The sequence below is a fragment of the Blennius ocellaris genome (genome assembly GCF_963422515.1).
Source record: "Blennius ocellaris genome assembly, chromosome: 22".
Lineage (NCBI taxonomy): Eukaryota > Metazoa > Chordata > Actinopteri > Blenniiformes > Blenniidae > Blennius > Blennius ocellaris.
In genome coordinates, this window is record NC_137671.1 from 22146056 (window position 1) to 22168085 (window position 22030).

At 44.1% G+C, this 22030-nt stretch overlaps 1 protein-coding gene across 1 annotated transcript in view; it reads right to left on the bottom strand.

The window, feature by feature from the left end:
• Nucleotides 1-8246: 8246 nt before the first annotated feature.
• LOC308146338 (uncharacterized protein) overlaps nt 8247-22030 on the bottom strand; it is a gene marked incomplete at both ends in the record, with an annotated part of 29296 nt that continues 15512 nt past the window's right edge. The window contains 2 exons of the mRNA XM_080518109.1: nt 8247-8360; nt 19830-20490. Of these exons, the coding sequence (XP_080374235.1) occupies nt 8247-8360; nt 19830-20490 (775 nt within the window). The remainder of the gene's footprint in view (nt 8361-19829; nt 20491-22030) is intronic.

Here is a 22030-nt window from a genome sequence, read left to right on the forward strand (position 1 = left end):
CACACCAGGAACCCGGTTCTCCTGAACCAGATGTTTCTGGTCTGTCTTCCACACCAGGATCCTGGTTCACCTGAACCAGATGTTTCTGGTCTGTCTTCCACACCAGAACCTGGTTCACCTGAACCAGATGTTTCTAGTCTGTGTACCACACCGGGAACCTGGTTCTCCTGAACCAGATGTTTCTAGTCTGTCGTCCACTCCAGGAACCTGGTTCACCTGAACCAGATGTTTCTGGTCTGTGGACCACACCAGGAACCTGGTTCACCTGAACCAGATATTTCTGGTCTGTCGTCCACTCCAGGAACCTGGTTCTCCTGAACCAGATGTTTCTAGTCTGTCGTCCACTCCAGGAACCTGGTTCACCTGAACCAGATGTTTCTAGTCTGTGTACCACACCAGGAACCTAGTTCTCCTGAACCAGATGTTTTTAGTCTGTCGTCCACTCCAGGAACCTGGTTCTCCTGAACCAGATGTTTCTAGTCTGTCGTTCACTCCAGGAACCTGGTTCACCTGAACCAGATGTTTCTGGTCTGTGGACCACACCAGGAACCTGGTTCACCTGAACCAGATGTTTCTAGTCTGTCGTCCACTCCAGGAACCTGGTTCACCTGAACCAGATGTTTCTGGTCTGTGGACCACACCAGGAACCTGGTTCAACTAACCAGATGTTTCTGGTCTGTGGACCACACCAGGAACCTGGTTCAACTGAACCAGATGTTTCTGGTCTGTCGTCCACTCCAGGAACCTGGTTCACCTGAACCAGATGTTTCTAGTCTGTCGTCCACTCCAGGAACCTGGTTCACCTGAACCAGATGTTTCTGGTCTGTGGACCACACCAGGAACCTGGTTCAACAAAATCAGATGTTTCTGGTCTGTCGTCCACACCAGGAACCTGGTTCACCTGAACCAGATGTTTCTGGTCTGTCGTCCACTCCAGGAACCTGGTTCTCCTGAACCAGATGTTTCTAGTCTGTCGTTCACTCCAGGAACCTGGTTCACCTGAACCAGATGTTTCTGGTCTGTGGACCACACCAGGAACCTGGTTCACCTGAACCAGATGTTTCTAGTCTGTCGTCCACTCCAGGAACCTGGTTCACCTGAACCAGATGTTTCTGGTCTGTGGACCACACCAGGAACCTGGTTCAACTAACCAGATGTTTCTGGTCTGTGGACCACACCAGGAACCTGGTTCAACTGAACCAGATGTTTCTGGTCTGTCGTCCACTCCAGGAACCTGGTTCACCTGAACCAGATGTTTCTAGTCTGTCGTCCACTCCAGGAACCTGGTTCACCTGAACCAGATGTTTCTGGTCTGTGGACCACACCAGGAACCTGGTTCAACAAAATCAGATGTTTCTGGTCTGTCGTCCACACCAGGAACCTGGTTCACCTGAACCAGATGTTTCTAGTCTGTCGACCACATCAGGAACCTGGTTCACCTGAGCCAGATGTTTCTAGTCTGTCGTCCACTCCAGGAACCTGGTTCACCTGAACCAGATGTTTCTAGTCTGTCGACCACATCAGGAACCTGGTTCACCTGAACCAGATGTTTCTAGTCTGTCGTCCACTCCAGGAACCTGGTTCACCTGAACCAGATGTTTCTGGTCTGTGGACCACACCAGGAACCTGGTTCAACTGAACCAGATGTTTCTGGTCTGTCGTCCACTCCAGTAACCTGGTTCACCTGAACCAGATGTTTCTAGTCTGTCGTCCACTCCAGGAACCTGGTTCACCTGAACCAGATGTTTCTGGTCTGTGGACCACACCAGGAACCTGGTTCAACTGAACCAGATGTTTCTGGTCTGTGGACCACACCAGGAACCTGGTTCAACTGAACCAGATGTTTCTGGTCTGTCGTCCACTCCAGGAACCTGGTTCACCTGAACCAGATGTTTCTAGTCTGTCGTCCACTCCAGGAACCTGGTTCACCTGAACCAGATGTTTCTGGTCTGTGGACCACACCAGGAACCTGGTTCAACAAAATCAGATGTTTCTGGTCTGTCGTCCACACCAGGAACCTGGTTCACCTGAACCAGATGTTTCTAGTCTGTCGACCACATCAGGAACCTGGTTCACCTGAGCCAGATGTTTCTAGTCTGTCGTCCACTCCAGGAACCTGGTTCACCTGAACCAGATGTTTCTGGTCTGTGGACCACATCAGGAACCTGGTTCACCTGAACCAGATGTTTCTAGTCTGTCGTACACTCCAGGAACCTGGTTCACCTGAACCAGATGTTTCTGGTCTGTGGACCACACCAGGAACCTGGTTCACCTGAACCAGATCTTTCTGGTCTGTGGACAACACCAGGAACCTGGTTCACCTGAACCAGATGTTTGTGGTCTGTCTTCCACACCAGGAACCTGGTTCACCTGAACCAGATGTTTCTGGTCTGTGGACCACACCAGGAACCTGGTTCACCTGAACCATATCTTTCTGGTCTGTGGACCACACCAGGAACCTGGTTCACCTGAACCAGATGTTTCTGGTCTGTCTTCCACACCAGGAACCTGGTTCACCTGAACCAGATGTTTCTGGTCTGTCGGCCACACCAGGAACCTGGTTCACCTGAAACAGATGTTTTCAGCCAAAGAACACAATATCAGCCAAAATAAATCAATTTAGTCTCCATGAAAGGAGGTGAAGTCACAAAAGTAAATTCCTCACTGGTTGCATGAAACAGACAGAAACAGGACACGTGTGAAGGGAGAGGAAGATACACTGGGAGTGAAACAGACAGAAACAGGACACGTGTGAAGGGAGAGGAAGATACACTGAGAGTGAAACAGACAGAAACAGGATACGTGTGAAGGGAGAGGAAGATACACTGGGAGTGAAACAGACAGAAACAGGACGCGTGTGAAGGGAGAGGAAGAGACACTGGGAGTGAAACAGACAGAAACAGGATATGTGTGAAGGAAGAGGAAGATACACTGGGAGTGAAACAGACAGAAACAGGACGCGTGTGAAGGGAGAGGAAGAATCACTGGGAGTGAAACAGACAGAAACAGGACGCGTGTGAAGGGAGAGGAAGATACACTGGGAGTGAAACAGACAGAAACAGGACGCGTGTGAAGGGAGAGGAAGATACACTGGGAGTGAAACAGACAGAAACAGGACGCGTGTGAAGGGAGAGGAAGATACACTGGGAGTGAAACAGACAGAAACAGGACGCGTGTGACGGGAGAGGAAGATACACTGGGAGTGAAACAGACAGAAACAGGACGTGTGTGAAGGGAGAGGAAGATACACTGGGAGTGAAACAGACAGAAACAGGACACGTGTGAAGGGAGAGGAAGATACACTGGGAGTGAAACAGACAGAAACAGGACGCGTGTGAAGGGAGAGGAAGAGACACTGGGAGTGAAACAGACAGAAACAGGATACGTGTGAAGGGAGAGGAAGATACACTGGGAGTGAAACAGACAGAAACAGGACACGTGTGAAGGGAGAGGAAGATACACTGGGAGTGAAACAGACAGAAACAGGATGCGTGTGAAGGGAGAGGAAGATACACTGGGAGTGAAACAGACAGAAACAGGATACGTGTGAAGGGAGAGGAAGATACACTGGGAGTGAAACAGACAGAAACAGGACACGTGTGAAGGGAGAGGAAGATACACTGGGAGTGAAACAGACAGAAACAGGACACGTGTGAAGGGAGAGGAAGATACACTGGGAGTGAAACAGACAGAAACAGGACGCGTGTGAAGGGAGAGGAAGATACACTGGGAGTGAAACAGACAGAAACAGGATACGTGTGAAGGGAGAGGAAGATACACTGGGAGTGAAACAGACAGAAACAGGACACGTGTGAAGGGAGAGGAAGATACACTGGGAGTGAAACAGACAGAAACAGGACACGTGTGAAGGGAGAGGAAGATACACTGGGAGTGAAACAGACAGAAACAGGATATGTGTGAAGGAAGAGGAAGATACACTGGGAGTGAAACAGACAGAAACAGGACACGTGTGAAGGGAGAGGAAGATACACTGGGAGTGAAACAGACAGAAACAGGACGCATGTGAAGGGAGAGGAAGATACACTGGGAGTGAAACAGACAGAAACAGGATATGTGTGAAGGAAGAGGAAGATACACTGGGAGTGAAACAGACAGAAACAGGATATGTGTGAAGGAAGAGGAAGATACACTGGGAGTGAAACAGACAGAAACAGGATATGTGTGAAGGGAGAGGAAGAGACACTGGGAGTGAAACAGACAGAAACAGGACGCGTGTGAAGGGAGAGGAAGATACACTGGGAGTGAAACAGACAGAAACAGGACACGTGTGAAGGGAGAGGAAGAGACACTGGGAGTGAAACAGACAGAAACAGGACACGTGTGAAGGGAGAGGAAGATACACTGGGAGTGAAACAGACAGAAACAGGATATGTGTGAAGGGAGAGGAAGATACACTGGGAGTGAAACAGACAGAAACAGGACGCGTGTGAAGGGAGAGGAAGAGACACTGGCAGTGAAACAGATGCATCACAGGCCGAACAAGTGAGAGGAGATGAAGATCACATACGAATACAAAATAAAACAAGAAGTACAGAAACACACAGATGAAGACAGTCCTGACGGTCGTATCTTTAAAAAACATCTTCTAATAGCTGCACATTCCAGTAACTTTCCTCACAATTCTCCATCTCTTCTGCTGTCTTGCTCTAAGATGGTTGTACACATTTGCAATATTCATACATAAATGCTGAAATGTTTGAATCCTCCCACCAGGGCCCTCACAACTGTCAAATTATAAATCTGTGTTCAATGATTCACACCTCTACTCTGTTCTGTCCAGGCGCAGCTAGTTTAGGTCTTAGATGAACTGCTCGAAAGAGAAACCCCTTGCAGGCCCCCGAGCTGCGAAATAATCCAGATGACGATGATGATGATGACGAAGCTCGCCTTTCATTTGGCCGTCTTGCTGCCTCTGGCTGGTCCGATGTTCTGAGCTGCTCTGTCCAGAGCAACCTGTCGGATGGTGGAACCGAACTGCAGCGAGCTCACAGTTTCTACCACGTCGGCTGCGTCCGGGCTCACATTGATGAACACGCAACACTGCAGAGGAGAGGAGTCAGAGAGGGGAGGGGTCATAGACGATGAGGTGTTAGAGAGGGGAGGGGTCAGAGAGGGGAGGAGTCATAGAGGGGAGGAGTCATAGAGGGGAGAGGTCAGAGAGAACGAGGTGTTAGAGAGGGGAGGGGTCAGAGAGGGGAGGGGTCAGAGAGGGGAGGGGTCAGAGAGGATGAGGCGTTAGAGAGGGGAGGAGTCATAGAGGGGAGAGGTCAGAGAGGACGAGGTGTTAGAGAGGGGAGGAGTAAGAAAGCATATTCCTCCTCTAACATCAGATTATAGAGCATCTTCCTCCTCTAATCCAGATTATAAAGCATCTTCCTCGAACATCAGATTACAGAGCATCTTCCTCGAACATCAGTTAATAGAGCATCTTACTCCTCTGATCCAGATTATAGAGCATCTTCCTCCTCTAATCCAGATTATAGAGCATCTTCCTCGAACATCAGATTATGGAGCGTCTTCCTCTAACAGATTATACAGCATCTTCCTCCTCTAATCCAGATTATAGAACATCTTCCTCCTCTAACATCAGATTATGAATGAATATAAAATTGATTTAAAAGGGACAATGTACAGTTAAAACATAAATGTTGCCATTTGATGCACTATACCAGATTGTAGCTTTAAGCTAATTTGCATCTGTAGTCCCTTGGCAGGTCACAAAAATACAACACAGTAACAAGACAGATTAAACAGTATACAGGGATAAAACACCACAACAACGTGGCTACACACGTCTGCGTGCAACTCCCCCCACCTCCCTCATCCCAGCCACGCCCACACCCACACACACAAAAAGAAGTCTACGGACCAAATTAGTGGTTGCAGAGCTGAGCAGCTTTTAACAGATTTTTGAGGTTGGATTTGAAGACTCTGAGAGAGCTACTGCCCCTTACGGCGTCAGGTAAGGTATTCCACTGGTTTGTGGCTCTTACAGAAAAAGCAGATTGCCCCGCTACAGTGCGGCGAAATGGTATGGTACAATCTCGTATGGAGGATATTCTAGTGGATCTGATGGAATTTGACGAGCGAGCGTGGATAAAAACACATAATGGCTGTGGGGCCAAACCATTTAAAATTTTATAGACCATACACAAATTGGTGACTAACCTAAAATTCTCAAAGCTCAATAACTCATGTTTCTCAAGTATCCTACAATGATGATAACGAATTGGCTTTTTGTCCAGTGTTTTTAAAGTTTGTTTGTATAAAGACTCCAGAGGTCTCAAAGTAGATTCACCAGCCTGCCCCCTGCAGGTGATACAATATGACATGCGGGACAGAATCATGGCGTGCATAAATATCTTGGCTGCATCCAGAGAGAGACAATTTCTGATGTGTTTAAAATTAACTAAATTGTATTTTATGGTTTTAACCATTTTTTTGACATGTTTCTTAAAATTTAAATTTGGATCCAGAAACACGCCAAGATATTTAAATTCAGTAACTATATCAATTCGTTCACCTTTAATGAGAATCTCAACATCAGGGATTTGTACCATGGTTTTAGAAAAAAACATACATTTTGTTTTGTTTACATTTAAACTCAAACATGATTGATCAAGCCAAAGAGTGATTCTCTCCAGTGCAGTTGTTAACTTAGCAGCTGCTAAGTCAGCTGTTTTAGCATGTACATGAACAACAGTGTCATCTGCGTACATCTGCAGATCGACATCAGCACACTGTTCAGCAAGATCATTAATATAAAGACTAAATAATAAAGGACCTAATACAGATCCTTGTGGGACTCCCATAGTACATGTCCTGTAACTGGATTGTGCATCACAGACTTTAACACATTGCCTCCTGTTTGATAAATATGATGACATCCAAGCCAGAGCTCTAGGCGAAAAATTCAATTTAGAAAGTTTTGATATTAAGACACTGTGGTTAACTGTATCAAATGCTTTACACAGGTCTAAAAATACAGCACCAACTACTCCTCCTTTATCAAGCCGTGATTTAATTTGCTCTATTAAATGTAAGGAGGCAGTCTCGGTTGAATGGTTCGCTCTAAAACCAAATTGCATACAATGTAGACCAAAATTGCTGGTGTTAAGAAATGAGGTCAGTTGTTCAATGACAACCTTTTCAGCAATTTTTGAAAATACTGGCAGTATGCTTATAGGTCGATAGTTACTAGCTTCAAGGCGGTCTCCAGATTTAAAAACAGGTGTGACAATGGCACATTTCCAGTCCTCAGGAAAAAGACTACGTTTAAAAGAGAGATTAATTAAGTGAGTGACAGGACAGGATAAAATATCCTTATGTGACTTAACAAACTTGGTGTCAAGAAACCTTCTGGTGCAAAATACATTGAAATGTAAAAAAATTCAATAAAAAACCCTCAATCCAAAGTCCAAAAATCAATGTTTTCTTTGAAATGTTGACCATTTGCTGGATGGTTTGTCCTGATTGGAGCATCTTGAGGACCAGTTTTGGCCCATGAGCCTAATGTTTGATAATACGTCAAAGATATGCGACCTTTGTGGCCAAAGAACCATTTATGACTTTACAACAAATAAAGCTTGTCTTGAGTCTCAAAATACGTTTAACTTTTCAAATCAAGATAACAAGGCTTCAGAATTTCAAATAATGAATGTTTAACTATATTTAAGAAAACTGTACTTTATCAATGAAGAGCTGCTGACATTTTATGATTGTATTAACAGTTTTAGCCATTTAACCATTTCCTTTGTTTGGCAGTATGTGATACACGTTTAATATCAGAAACTGCTCAACTACCTTTTTATTTATGAGCCACTTTGTCACTTCAAACGTCATTAAATATAAAACAATACAAATAACTTTGGGAAAGCTATAGGAAGTCCAATAACCGGAGATTGGCGGTTCGAATCCCACTCTATCCAAGTCAGTGTCGTTGCCTTGCCCATGAAGACATGGGCAAGGCACTTTACCCACGTTGCCTCGTATGCATGGGTATGAATGGTGCAAAATGGCAGCCACGCCTCTGTCAGCATGCCCCAGGGCAGCTGTGACTGCAGCGTAGCTTCCCACCACTGGTGGGACTGGCGTGAAGGAATAATGCTTTCTGTATGAGCTTTGAGTCAGCCTGAAAAAAAGCACTATATAAATCCAGGCCATCATCATCATCATAGGGTTAGTTAAGATGTGGGACTGACCTGATGTTGACTCCAGGCGTTTTCCTACATCATGGTGTACGTCTTCCCCGAGCCAGTTTGTCCATAAGCCAGTATGCAGACGTTGTATCCGTCTACACAGGAGGTTATCACTGGGAGCATTCCTGAAAACACCTCCTCCTATCAGCAGAGGGAAGAACACTGTCTGATAATCAGAGCAAGAACACAAGGACAGACTGCTTGATGTTTAGGAGTCAGAATTTGTTCAGACAAAGGGCTGTGGGAAGTTGGTTTAATAGATTTTTACGCATCAGTCTACACCACAAACTACGCCACTTCACTAAAACTCAATAAAATTGCAGATGCTTCATAAATATGCTGTGTGTTTTTCTGTTTTCTTTTTCCTGTGTTTCCCTCCCCTTGTGTGTCTATGGTGGGCGGAGTCGACATGTCATGCACTGGAGCTGGGTGGAACACCTGAAAGCTTCATCATCGCCTCCTCCATAAAGCCTCTAGATCGCTCTTCCCTCATTGCCAGATCGTCGGTTTATCAAAGTGGTACTCTGCTCAGCCAGCTCAGCTTTTGGAAAGGAAACCTTTGTGCCCTTTTGGACCTCATTGGTGCTAACTTGGGTTTTTTCCTCCTCTGTTCAGACACGGTGTGTGCTGCCCGAGTTTCAGATCTCCAGTTCTCGACTCCAGCTGCCTGACTCCCACTTGGACTCAAATCGCTCCTGTAGATCCATAGATTCCAATTAAGAACTATTCTACTCTCTGCAGTCCGACTCCTGTCAGCTTTTGGATCCTACACACACCGCAAGCCATAACAAGAAGACTCTAACCAGCTCTTGGCAGTTGCATCTCGTATTGTGAAGGCAGAAAATAAACATTTGGAGCAGCTGAGTTAGCACAACTTTGTTCATTAGTTTAAACTGCTCTGTAGCTCAGTAGGATTTTACTCCAAGCTGTTGTCCTGTCTGTGTTCCCTCGCACGCAGGAGAGGACTGATCTCCCGGGAAGAAGGAGAAAAAACAGTAAGTCAGAGTACTACAAACCTTGAAAATGGATCAACAGTAATTTATTACAAAAGACAGAAATACTGGGCTAACAAAGATTTGTCTTATACTTAGCCAATAAACGCGAAGGAAAACAGCCAAGGATGAAACAGGTCAGCACAGCACAAGGAGGAAATGGACAGAGAGAGCGTCTTCTGCTGCAAGCAGAAGTTAAACCCGCGCTTCGCTCTCTCCCCTCTTCCCATTGGCCGCCGATAGAGGGGGCGTCAGTGACGTAATCTCCGTCACTGAGCAGACTAGTTTCCTATTGGTAAACCTTCACACAGACAGAAAAAGACTTCATTTCCCATAATGCACTCAGTAACTTTCCACAATCTACAGCCCAAAACAGTCATCCCGTCGGCATTTTAACAGTTTTTATAAATCAACACAACAAATATCACAGTTCGGAGGTCATGCAAACATCATAACCCTTTGAAATACCTATAAGTAAAAACAATCAATATCTGCAGAACACATGTATTTTTCCTGTCTACATTTTTATTAGGTGTTACCGGGAAAAACGCTGAGATAATTGGTAGGTTTTCAAAACCTGCTGCTACTTGATCGACTAATTTGTATTCATCAGGCACTCCTCTTGGCACTCCTATTGCATCTATATAAGTCGGATCTGATTGTCCTCTCCAATCTCTTTTGCGACGTTTAAAAATGACTTTTTGGTGCACCTGAGTGCGTTGTATTAGAGTAGAAATTTGATCTATGTTTAAAGGCAGGACTTTTACTGGAATTATTAAAGTTACAAATGCACATAAACCTCTAGCCTGTCTTGGGAGTCCATCATAAATTTTATTTGATCCACACCACCACCATACATCTGACCTAGCTAATGGCGTGAAATCAACGGGAACTTGAAGTGTTTTTTCACACCAAGTTGAATCAAGTGCTCCTAATTCGTGTTCAACTTTGTCAGCAATTACTTTAATACAGGTGAAGTTTTGTTTAGCCACTATGCTATGAAATAGGGGTTTAAGTTTAGACATTGTAGTTATGGGAAAAGTTTCATCCCATTTCTTACAAGTTTTACTAGGTATAGTTTGATTCATTAAGTTAACTATACAATTTGAGTTTACTGGAGCCGGCACTATCTTAAGTAGAGGTCGAGCATGCATACACACCAAACATGAACCTTTAATTGTGTCCTGAGAGATTTTAGCAGCCTGCTCTGCCATTAGCAACCAATTATTTTCATCACCTGAGATTCCTGTTGTTATTTTGAAATATTCATCTACTTCTTTAACTTGATTAATGGTCTTAATTCCTAATTTTTTTGCTGCTGGAGACATCCAAGCTTTAACTCCTATTTTATTTTGGCAGAGGTAATCACACAATTTTATTGGGAAAGCTACATCTCCCTTATCTCTCAATTCCCATAGGAGGAAGTCCCAACACACTCCAAAATCACCTTTAGGGAAACCAGGGGGGAAAATAGTACGGTTGTTAGTTAAATCTACCTTAATTTCTATTGATTCACTATTTGAAGTTGGTGATTTTAGCGTGATAATCGACCTATGATACCTAGCATATGTAGTGGTTGTCCGACTCCGCCAATCTGCACCCACATCGTCTGCTACCAGGTTTCCCCTTGCCCCCATTAGTCCAGTATTTGTCATATACCAACGTCTACTGTGTCGTCCCAATTGTCCCAGAAAACGTAATTGAGTGGGTTGGATGGCTATAGTGGTGATCCTATTTATAGGCAGGAATATTTGTGGAATAGTGAGATGGTACTCCCCACCACTATTTCTACTACAAAGGTCATTTGTGACTCGTCTTTTAGTTCTTATTAGTGTAGCTGATGTAAGTGTGTTTACCTGCTTCACATTCATTAGAGAACTAATACCTTTACCTGCGGGATGAGTGGGCGGCGACATGTACAGAAACCAGGGTGTTAAGACAATTAGTAATGCAAGTATTAATCTATATAAACATTTCCATGATCCACACATACTGGACCTCTGGCTATGACCAGAACCTTCTAACAGTTTTTTCAGCCACTTCATCCTCTGTTCTTCTGTGAAGATGAATTCTTGTTTAATTCTTTCCGTCTTTCTATATCAGTGCTGCTCCTTTGATCCTTCGTGTTGTGCAATGTTTTGCGATCTCCTGACCGGCTTGAACCTAACAATGTTTTCTCTAAATAACAGGGGTTGTGTATTGCACCCCTGGGGCTCTTCCGTCGTCGGTGTCGTCGCGATGATTTCCTCCTGGTGCCGATTCTGCGTAGGATGCTCCTTCGTTGTCACCTGGCCCCTCCTGGTCGTCGGATTCCCAGTCGTTGTCAGGAATGATGATCTCTCTCTCTGGTGGATCTGCCTTGGCGCAGTGACGAAGATGGAACCACCCTCGATGTCCTTCGACCCTCACGGCGTGTCATGTCTTCTCCGTCACCTGGAAAGGGCCGTACCACCTTGGATTCAGCCAGTGGCGTCTGAACCTTTTCACCCACACCCAGTTGAGATCTCTGGTATCAGCACCTTTGGGCAGCGGACCGGGATTCCTGCAAGCAGCACAAAACTGGACAGCGTCTGTTAGTACAGTCCAGTATTCAGGACTAAACACCGGTAGTGAAGCATGCGCGTCGGGCTGTGGTATGTCTCCGGCCGGAAGACGATAGCCACGCCCTGTGTGTAACTGGAACGGAGTCAACCCACCTCGTCCTGCTTGTGGTGTGTTTCTCATATCATGAAGAACAATGGGAAGAGCTTCCAGCCAGGTCAGATTTGTGCCTGTAATTACTTTAGCAAGTTTCTGTTTTAAAATGCCGTTAGCTCTTTCAACCAAACCTTGACTCTGAGGATGATAAACTGAGCCATATTTATGTTTGATTCCAAAATGTTCTTCCACTTTTTTCAAGTCATGGTTTTTAAAATGTGTTCCATTATCTGATCTAATCACTTTTGGCAAACCATGAACTGGCACATAATTAGTGATAAGCTTTTGTATCACTTCTGCAGCTGTTTCCTTGGCTGTGGGATATGCACTCACCCAGCCAGAGAATACATCCACCATCACCAGCATATACCTCATTCCTTTCACTCTATATTCTTTTCCCATATCTGTGTAATCAATCACTAATGTGTGTCCTGGCCCTTCTGGGAGAGGAAATATACCTGGAGATGTTTTAAAGCCTGGTTTTACATTCATTTTCCCACATATCTGGCATTGAGATAAAATTTCTTGCACTTTTTCTTTCAAATATGGTAAAAACCAGGGTGAAAGTCTTGTCATTGTTGTATCTTTATTTACATGCGTCTTCCCATGAGCCTCCATGATTACTCTATGGGCAATTTCTAGAGGGAGAACAACTTTACCGTCGGGAGTTCTCCAAATGCCGTCGGCTTCTGCGACTGCTTCCTTTTCCAGCCACACTGATCTTTCCCATGGCGACGCCCTCTCTTGGAGTATTCTAAGGTCACCTTGGGTCATTGTCTGAGTCTGTCTCTCATCAGTTTGTTTATCCAAATCAATGTCTTCTGTCTGTTCTGTCATTACCAACAAAACATCATGAGGTGCAAAACCTGCTGCACTTTTAGCAGCGACATCGGCTGCATTATTGCCTAATGAGTCCTCATCTGTTTTTCCTGTATGAGCTGCGCATTTTCTTACTGCGAGCTCCAAAGGCAACATAATAGCATATGCAAGTCTCTGTACCAAGTCTGAATGTTTACATGGTGTCCCTGATGTCGTTTTCCAGTCAACTCTTGCCATCTTAGTCAGTTCCCTGGTGCATAGTCCAAAAACGTACATTGAATCAGTTACAACTTCTCCTCTCTGACCTTCTAGTAGTTCTAATGCTTTACACACTGCTTTCAATTCTGCTCTCTGTGCTGACATTCTTTCTTCATCATCTAAACTTTCAGCAACTACTGTTTTCCAATCTCTTCCTTCTCTTTCCACAACCGCAAAACCTGCTTTTAACATTCCTTTCATCATGTCCCTATGACAACACCCATCCACATACAAAACTCTTCTGTCCCCTAAGAGTGGTTCTGTTTTCAAGTCTAGCCTGAACTTTACATCTCTCTCAACTCGCGGGGCACAATCATGTATGGGAAACGATCTCACTCCTGACACTGCAAGATCATCTGGGGCTTGGAATGTTATGTGTGGTTGCAGAATAGTTTTTCTCAATCTTTGTGTGCGTAAGGCTGTCATAGAGAATGCTGTTGAGTCTATGTATGCAATTACTCCATGATCTGACAGAATGGTCAATGAATGACACATGACTATGTGTGCTGTTTTAACAATAGCCTTAGCAATAGCCGCAACTGCTCTAGTGCATGGAGGTTGAGATTTCTCTGTGGTGTCAAGTTTTGCGCTATAATAACAAAGAATCGCTCTGTCATTTACAGCCTTACCATTCCCTCTCTGTTGAAACAAAACTGCGTTAATAACACCGTTTTGTTCAACAACTTCTAGGTAGAATGGTTTACAGTAGTCTGGGGTTACCAAAGATGCACTTTGGCCAACCGCTGTTTTTGTTTGTATGAAAGCTAATTCAGCTTCCGTCGTCCAAATTAGTGGTGCTTTTAAATCGTTGTAGCCTGCAGTAGCCATGAGTTGTCTAAGTGGGTCAGTAAGAGTAACAAAGTCTGGAACATGTGATCGATGGAAATTGAAAAGTCCAAGCAATGACATCATTTCCTGAACTGTCTGAGTCTTAGCAAGCTGGAGCAAGGAGGAGACCTGTGCTGTTGTCAAACTGCGTCCTAACGGAGTCAGTTGTCGTCCAAGAAATGTTACTGACTGACGACAACATTGCAATTTCTTTTTGGAAACTTTGTATCCATGATGAGCGAGACGCTCTAAAATGGAGTGAGTTGCTTGCAAACAAGCAACCGGCGTTTGAGCCGCGATCAAAATGTCATCAACATACTGTACAACTTCCACTCCTTCTGACAGTGGGACATCTTCCAAAGAAGATTTAAGCAAAGAATTGAAGATGCCTGGTGAATTCATCATACCCTGAGGTAAACGAGTATATGTGTATTTACATCCTTCAAAGGTAAATGCGAAAATATCTCTGCTGTTGTCATGTAAAGGTACAGTAAAAAATCCGTTAGCCAAATCAATAACTGAAAACCAAACATGTTCTGGCTTGAGCATGTTAAGAATCACAAGGGGGTTTGGCACTGGTTCCAATGGAGTGGAACATATGGCATTAATATCTCTGAGATCATGTACCAAACGATATGAGCCATCTGGTTTCTTTACAGGGAGTAATGGCGTATTGGATTTAGAATATGTTGGAATCAATACTCCTGCATTTTTCCATCCTTCAATAGTGTCTTTAATTCCTGTTGCTGCTTCTGGTTTCATGTGGTACTGAGGTTTGTAAATGTGTGCTTGGGAAAATGATAACTGCACAGGAGGAACGTTAAGTACACCCACATCAAATGAATGTTTTGACCACAAACTGTCAGGCAAAGTAGATAACATGTGTTCACTTGATGGATGATCTGTTTTCTCCTGACCATGAAACCTTTCCAAATCTGTGTCTGCAGGTGTTACTGTGTTGGTATTTGAGCCTATGATTTTATAGTACATAAGTGATGGAGAATAATGTACACATGAAATCTGTGTAGGTACCCAGTCAACTGCTGCTACTGCTTTTCTACACATTGGTCCCAAATTTTTTGCCTCGCTTTTTACACCTACTGCCAACGAGCAATGAGGCACAGATGTATCTGACATCATGTACCAGGTAAGCTGAGAAGGTGACAAATTAGCAACTGCGGCAACTCCTTCCGGTCCCACTATTATGTCTGACATATGTACAATCGAATCAATGGAGGAGGAACAAACGTCCCATCGCTCCTGATACGTTTCATCAGAGTCCCGACAATAATAGAGTGTAACATGAGATGGGTCAGGAGGAGGCACATATTGTCCACACGCATCAATCCATGGTTTCCATTGATAGAAAAAATGCATAAGTCCCAAAGTAGATGGTGTCTCAGGTTCCAACAACAACCAATAAATGTGGGCGGGATCAGCTGATTCATCAGGTACAGCAAACGGATGCAACGCATACAGGGAGCAGTCCACATCTGGACTTGTTGTATTCACCACTGTACCGTTTGGCAAAGTCACAATAATCCCATCAGCGGAACAAGAAATCAAAGCTTTTAACTTAACAAGCAAATCTCTTCCACAAAGCGGGCGGGGACACGAATCAGTAATCAAAAATGCATGAGTCAATTTTTGTCCATTACATGAAACTACAGTTTCCTTTGACAGTGGTAACGATTGTTTCTGTCCCGACACCCCCACCACAGAGACTGTAACAGAAGGAGCAGGTGCTACATCAGAGGGTAATGTTGAAAGCCCTGCACCTGTGTCTACCAAAGCTTCCACTTGTTTACCTCCTACTGTCAAAATCATACGTGGTTCCACTGTCAGGGGCGGGCATCCCTATTGTGGATGTTGTTGTGAAAACTGCGGAGCCATCAGTGGTGCCGGAGCCACATGAGGTACCAGGGATCCCTGTTGCTGATTACGGGAATGAAACGAGCCACCAGCCCATGGGCCAGAGGGTTGAGACACATAAGGCTGATGTTCAGCAGGCGCCTGAAGGCAGTTGCGAGCCCAATGTCCTGGTTGTCCACAAATAAAACAATCATCACTATCATCACGTGGACCTCTCTTTCCTCTACCACGACCACGAAAACCACCTCTCTGTCGAAGCCTATTCTGGTAGGGCAGTTGTTGTTGATAGCTCACTGGTTGCATTGCCATAGCTCCAAATGGGTGTAGTGAACCCGGCTGAGAAAATGGCTCCTGAGGCTGAACTGCCTGAACAACCTGTTTTACTTTCCCCTGTTTGGGCTCTAAAGCCTTAGCCTGAGCCTCCTTCAACTGAAGTTGCAACAACATGTTAGTAGCGGAAGCTGTAGCTTCTGTCGTCTTAGCTGTCTTCTCTCTGTATCTATCTATGGCATGTGTTAATGAGGCAGAAAAGTGCACATGTGACGCACTCAAAGTTGTGACTTCATCTCTCAACTTTTCTGCAACAGAAGCTGGCAATCCGGACAACACTGCTTGTCTGAAAAAAATAACAGAGGCCCTAGAGGGATCACCTTGAGGAATTTCACCTGTCACAGTTTCCCATTCATCAACAACTCTCTGTAAATAAACCAATCCTGATTCTTTTTCCCCTAGTGGTAATTTAGCAACTGCTGCTTGAGACCACTGTGTTGGAAACCTTTCCCTAACCTCCTGAAACAGGTTTCCTCTATGGTGGACAAGTGGAGCGTGGTGAGGAGAACCAGCGCTTCCTGCTGCCACTTCTATGTCATTCAGCACTGAAGATGTCACACCTGCTCGAGCCAACAAAGCCCTTATATCACCCATAGCCAAGCTAGTCCCTGATGTGATGTCCATTAATTTCTTACACCACGCCACGTCTCCATGCATAATAGACGGTAAGCGTAACAAAAGTCCTGACACGTCAGCCTCTGAGTAAGGTTTAAACTTTGGCGGGTCACCAGGTGTGGAGGGGAGTAGAGGAAGGACATTAGTTACTACTTCTTCCACCTCCGCACCGTCTTTACTGCGTGTCTCCCATCCTCCATCTTGATTTATGTCACTTGAATTGTATGCCTGTTGTTTTGTCTGTAGACGTGTGCGTGTAGCCACCGGTTGTTCTACAGGCTTAGTCTGTATACCTGTCACTTCCATCTTCACTGTCACATCATCACTTCCTGTCACAGGAGTAACTGACCACAGTCCTGATCCAAAACCTCTGGAAAAAGAACCTTTTCCTGGATCACTTCCACCTTCTGCTCCTCTCAGCAGAGGGGAACCGCACTCTGATCTTACTCTCCTGTCATCACAGCTACCACTTCTCTGATCACTTGCCACACCCCTATTTCCTGCATATTTTCTCTCACTTTCTGCCTTTTGTCTCCTTTCTTCAATCATGATTCTATTCCACTGGCTGCGACTACATTCATTCAACTGAGCCTTTTCTTGTGCTAAAGCATGAGCTTCAAACTCCTTCAGACCAGATGTATGTAATGCCTGCTCAACTCTCTCCAAGTCCGTTAAAATGTCAGAATAGTCAGACTGCAGTCTTTTTAAGTAGTCAAGTCCATAGTTTTTGAGTCTGCCCTGTGTTTCTGTCACTGATCCAGTTAACGCTCTGTCATCGTCCTTGCAATCGTCTCCTAACGACCTGTCTTCAAACTGTTCACGTTTGTGTGTGAAATGTTCAGGTTTGAAAAAAGTGTCAGATGCTCTCTGCCTATTTTGAGGTGGTTTGGCACCACCTAGTAGTTCATCTTCGTCATCTGAGGGAGTAATTTTAATTTTCCCTTGACCACTTATTTGCCCATCAAATGCAATCACTGGATAAAGGCTTTGAGTTGGGGGAGGTGTCGATGAGATCAAAAATGGATTGTTAGGGGAAAATTTTGACTTGTCAGAGTGAGGTGTGGATGTCTGATAAGGTGGCGGCAGTGCGGTGAGGGTTGATGCTTGTGCAGAACCAGAAAACGCTTCCTTTTCTTTTGTGGAAGGTTCTCGAAAAGACGGACCCTTATATACGGGCGTCTGACTATGTGGAGGCTCCTCATCGGTGTGAGCTCCTTCTACTCTAGCCATGGCCTCTGTGATCGACAACAGGACTGATTTGCGGACAGAAGATACATTCGTTTTCTCAATGTATTTGCCTTCTTTTGAAAATATTGACTTTTTAACAAGTTCCTTTTCAATTTGCAGTCTGTAATGAGTCAGAGCTGCTTGTTCAGCGTTTAGCTGTATTTTAAATCTACTCAAGAATGGTCCTGTGTCATCTGTTGTCGGCCACCATGGCTGTTTCTTCTCTGCTTTCTCAAATTGTTTTAATCTGAGTTTGAGAGTTTCTGGTCTCTGTACGTTATCTGGAGAGTACAGGAATTTCTTCACTGCCTCCCATGTTGCACTAAATGTGGCCATGATTCTGTTTCTAATCACCACTTTGTATCACACAAAAATATATTGCCACACTTCGTTGCCTTCGCCAGTAGAGGTCAATGCCGGTAGTATCAATCCGGAAACGGAATCTTCTACATAGGATCAGAAATCACTATGCGCCGTAACCCTGGGAGTTAACCTCAGATTGGATACTACTTTTTCTACTGTTGATAAAACAACGACAGAACTATACCAACCCACAATATCCCCACAGAAATGTGTGTTTTCAGGACATGAGCCTGGTGCAAGACACACACGAACCTCCCCACACAATCCCTTTATGTTAATAAAATATGAAGAAGAGAGAAGAGAAGAAGAAAGAGAAATTGTTTTTTTTTTTTTTTAAATTAAAAAATTTAAAAAAAATTAAAAAATTAAAAAATTAAAAATAACTGCAGTTTACTTAATCAGCGCCTCCTAAACTATCGCATCCCAGACGCGGACCAAGTTTGCCAGTAATACAACTCCAAACTTGGCAGGTCCCAGACCTTTTTTTTATAGTTTCTTCTTGAACTTAAGACTATTGAATTCTTCAGAATCTTGTTTAAAGTTCCCCGAACTTTTTAATTATTGTATGAGACTTTAAAATCTCTATTTAACGTACCCAGTACGGTTTTTTGTTTCGGACTTATAGATCCTAAGGTCCCTGACCTCAAGCCCCAGGCTTCGAAAAAACACTTTTAAGTACTTTTTCCTTCAGCGTGCCCCAGGCACCTGGGATATAAAAAACTGTATAATCCACTCTCAAGTTTTTAAACTCTAATATATTTTTTACAGTTTATTCTATAATTTATTTTTTACCGTTTATTCTATAATTTAGCGACTATCGAACGGCCTTTAACACCACGTGCTACAGAGCCAATTTTATCGTGTCCAATGGGCAGTTATTCGGTTAAACAGGAAACTGCTCACCTTTTTCCAATATTCCCGGGATGGCTCCACAGCACGTCGGTTCGAAAGCTGTCGTTCAAAAGACTAATGCGTCCTTTCTTCCCTTTAGTTGAAAATCCTGTTCGTGACGCCAATTTGTCCTGTCTGTGTTCCCTCGCACGCAGGAGAGGACTGATCTCCCGGGAAGAAGGAGAAAAAACAGTAAGTCAGAGTACTACAAACCTTGAAAATGGATCAACAGTAATTTATTACAAAAGACAGAAATACTGGGCTAACAAAGATTTGTCTTATACTTAGCCGATAAACGCGAAGGAAAACAGCCAAGGATGAAACAGGTCAGCACAGCACAAGGAGGAAATGGACAGAGAGAGCGTCTTCTGCTGCAAGCAGAAGTTAAACCCGCGCTTCGCTCTCTCCCCTCTTCCCATTGGCCGCCGATAGAGGGGGCGTCAGTGACGTAATCTCCGTCACTGAGCAGACTAGTTTCCTATTGGTAAACCTTCACACAGACAGAAAAAGACTTCATTTCCCATAATGCACTCAGTAACTTTCCACTATCTACAGGTCAAAACAGTCATCCCGTCGGCATTTTAACACTGTGCTACATGCTAAATAGTTTCAGGCTCACACACCAGTGATGCTACATGCTACACATGATTAAATTATGGCTGATACATTCATTTAAATCTATGGAATAGTAATTCAATCCGTGGAAACTAGCCGTTACCTGTGTGCTGCTGGAAGTGTAGACTTTGTCAAACTGGAACTTTTTTTTACTTCCTTTCTGAACAAGCACCACTTCCTGGTCGTGGGTGGTCTCGAGACAGCTGGAGGTTGTGTCGCTCTTCCTGCAGCGACAGAACACCCGGATGTTTCCCTGCAGCTCCAGTACCTTGTTGTACAGGCTCTTCCTCTCTGCTGCCTCCCTCCTGTAGAGCGATCGCAGCTCCTCCACCTCAGCTGCTCCCTCCAGCTCCACTTTGGTCAACCTCCCTATGGAGCCCTTCAGCTGCTCCAGCTGGTTCCTCATGTCAGCCAGAGCTTGATGGACAGTGGCCTTGAGCTTCTTGTTGGAGACATTCAGTGTACGGGTCAGGTGGCCCACCTGGAGGAGCTGGGCAGGGTCCAGGGTGGGCTGGGAGACCGCTTTGGCTGGAGAGACAGCAGGAGCTCGGCTGTTCAGGAGGGATCTGATCTTCTCTCTTGCTTGCTGCCGGTCAGCTTCCAGCTCAGCCATTCTCTGATTGAGGTGCTGGACAACGTCAGTGAGGTAGCGCACCTCTCCCACCAGGTAGCTGTTCTTCTGGAGGAGACTGTCTGCCTCTTTCTCTTTAATCTGGAGCTTATTCATCAGATCCCCGATGGCACGGTCCCTCTCCAACAGCGCCCTGCTGGGTGGAAGCAAGATGTTCAGGTGCAACATAGAGGCAGACACAAGCAGCAACACCAAACACCGAATTATGTGTTGGTTTGAACACACACTGGTCTTTCTGCGTGAAGTTTGCATGTTCTTCCCTCGGTACTCTGGCTTCCTCCCACAGCTCAACAAGATGCACAGGAGTTTAATTGGTGACCCTAAAAATGCCTGTGTCTGTGGTTGTTTGTCTCTTTGTGTTTACCCCAAGGTGCTTCCAGCCCTCGCTCAGAGTTAGTCTTCATTTTAACACATTAATGATAAAAAAAAATAAATAGCGACACTAGTACCAGCGGTCTGATATTGCACAGCATTCTCATACTTGTTAAAGATCACCAATGCAACCCTGTGAGTATTATGTGATGTCATGGATCAACGGCATCATCAGCAGGCAGACAAGAGAGGACTAGAGATGTCAATGGTTTGGAGATTCTTCAATATTAGTATACTTTAACATTAGTATAGTAGTACACTGGAGCTTCAAAGCTGATGGAGGTGTGTGTATCATGGAGGTGGTTCAAGGCAACACATAGCTTTCACATATTGTTTGAGTATAGAGTAAATATTAGACTTAATGGCATTAATAAGTACTTGTATGGACAAGTAGCTACAGTTTAGTACTCATAATTATACTTTTGAAAAAAAATTAGTTTTGGTACATCTCTTCAAAAAATGATTGATTTTTCTCCTTCATAGCCACCGACTGCATAATCAAACTAGCGAACATCAGGAAGACAAAAACACCACGAAATGTGATGAAGAATTTAGTGGTTATTGGTCAAATCACCTGAGAGGATCTCCATGTTGTAAAGTGTGAATTTATGGCATTCGGTACTCACTTAAGTCAAATGACTCACAATGAACACAATTTCTGTGCTTTGAATTGTTGATTTTGTGAGTTATTTACATTTTGATTGATTGTGTGATTTATCACAATTCATTGAAAGCAGATTCACAGCAATTTTGTTCATGTTTTATTTGATTCACTTCCCAATGAACAGCCTACATCATCTATTTGTGCCACTAAATTATTAAGCCCTATTGATGGTGCAAAAAACTAAAACTCGAGTCATGAAGGATTCTCAAATATAGTGTGGCGCTGACAATGTTCAAACAAAAAGAAAAATGTTGACTTTGTTGCACAGAAGTTTGTTATATTTGACACACGAGCACAGAGTGATGTGTATCCCCTCCACGCACCGTGCAATACAACTCCATTCAAAATAAACCAACAAAGAAATAAAAATGAACAAAAACAAACTAGCACACCAACTGGAACACAGAACAATGACACGTAACCATGGCAATGGCCAAGCAAAGTCATGGAAAGCATTTTCTGCCATCCCCAGCATCCAATGGCATTATTATAAGTAAATAGTTGGTGGGGAAAGATTTAATTTCAGGTCTAGTGACAGCACTGACTTTCAAAGTAAAGTGGTTGCTCCACCTTTTAGCCAAATTATAACAGCCACATAGTAAAAAATATTGAAGCCTGAAAATAGCTGATCCCAAAA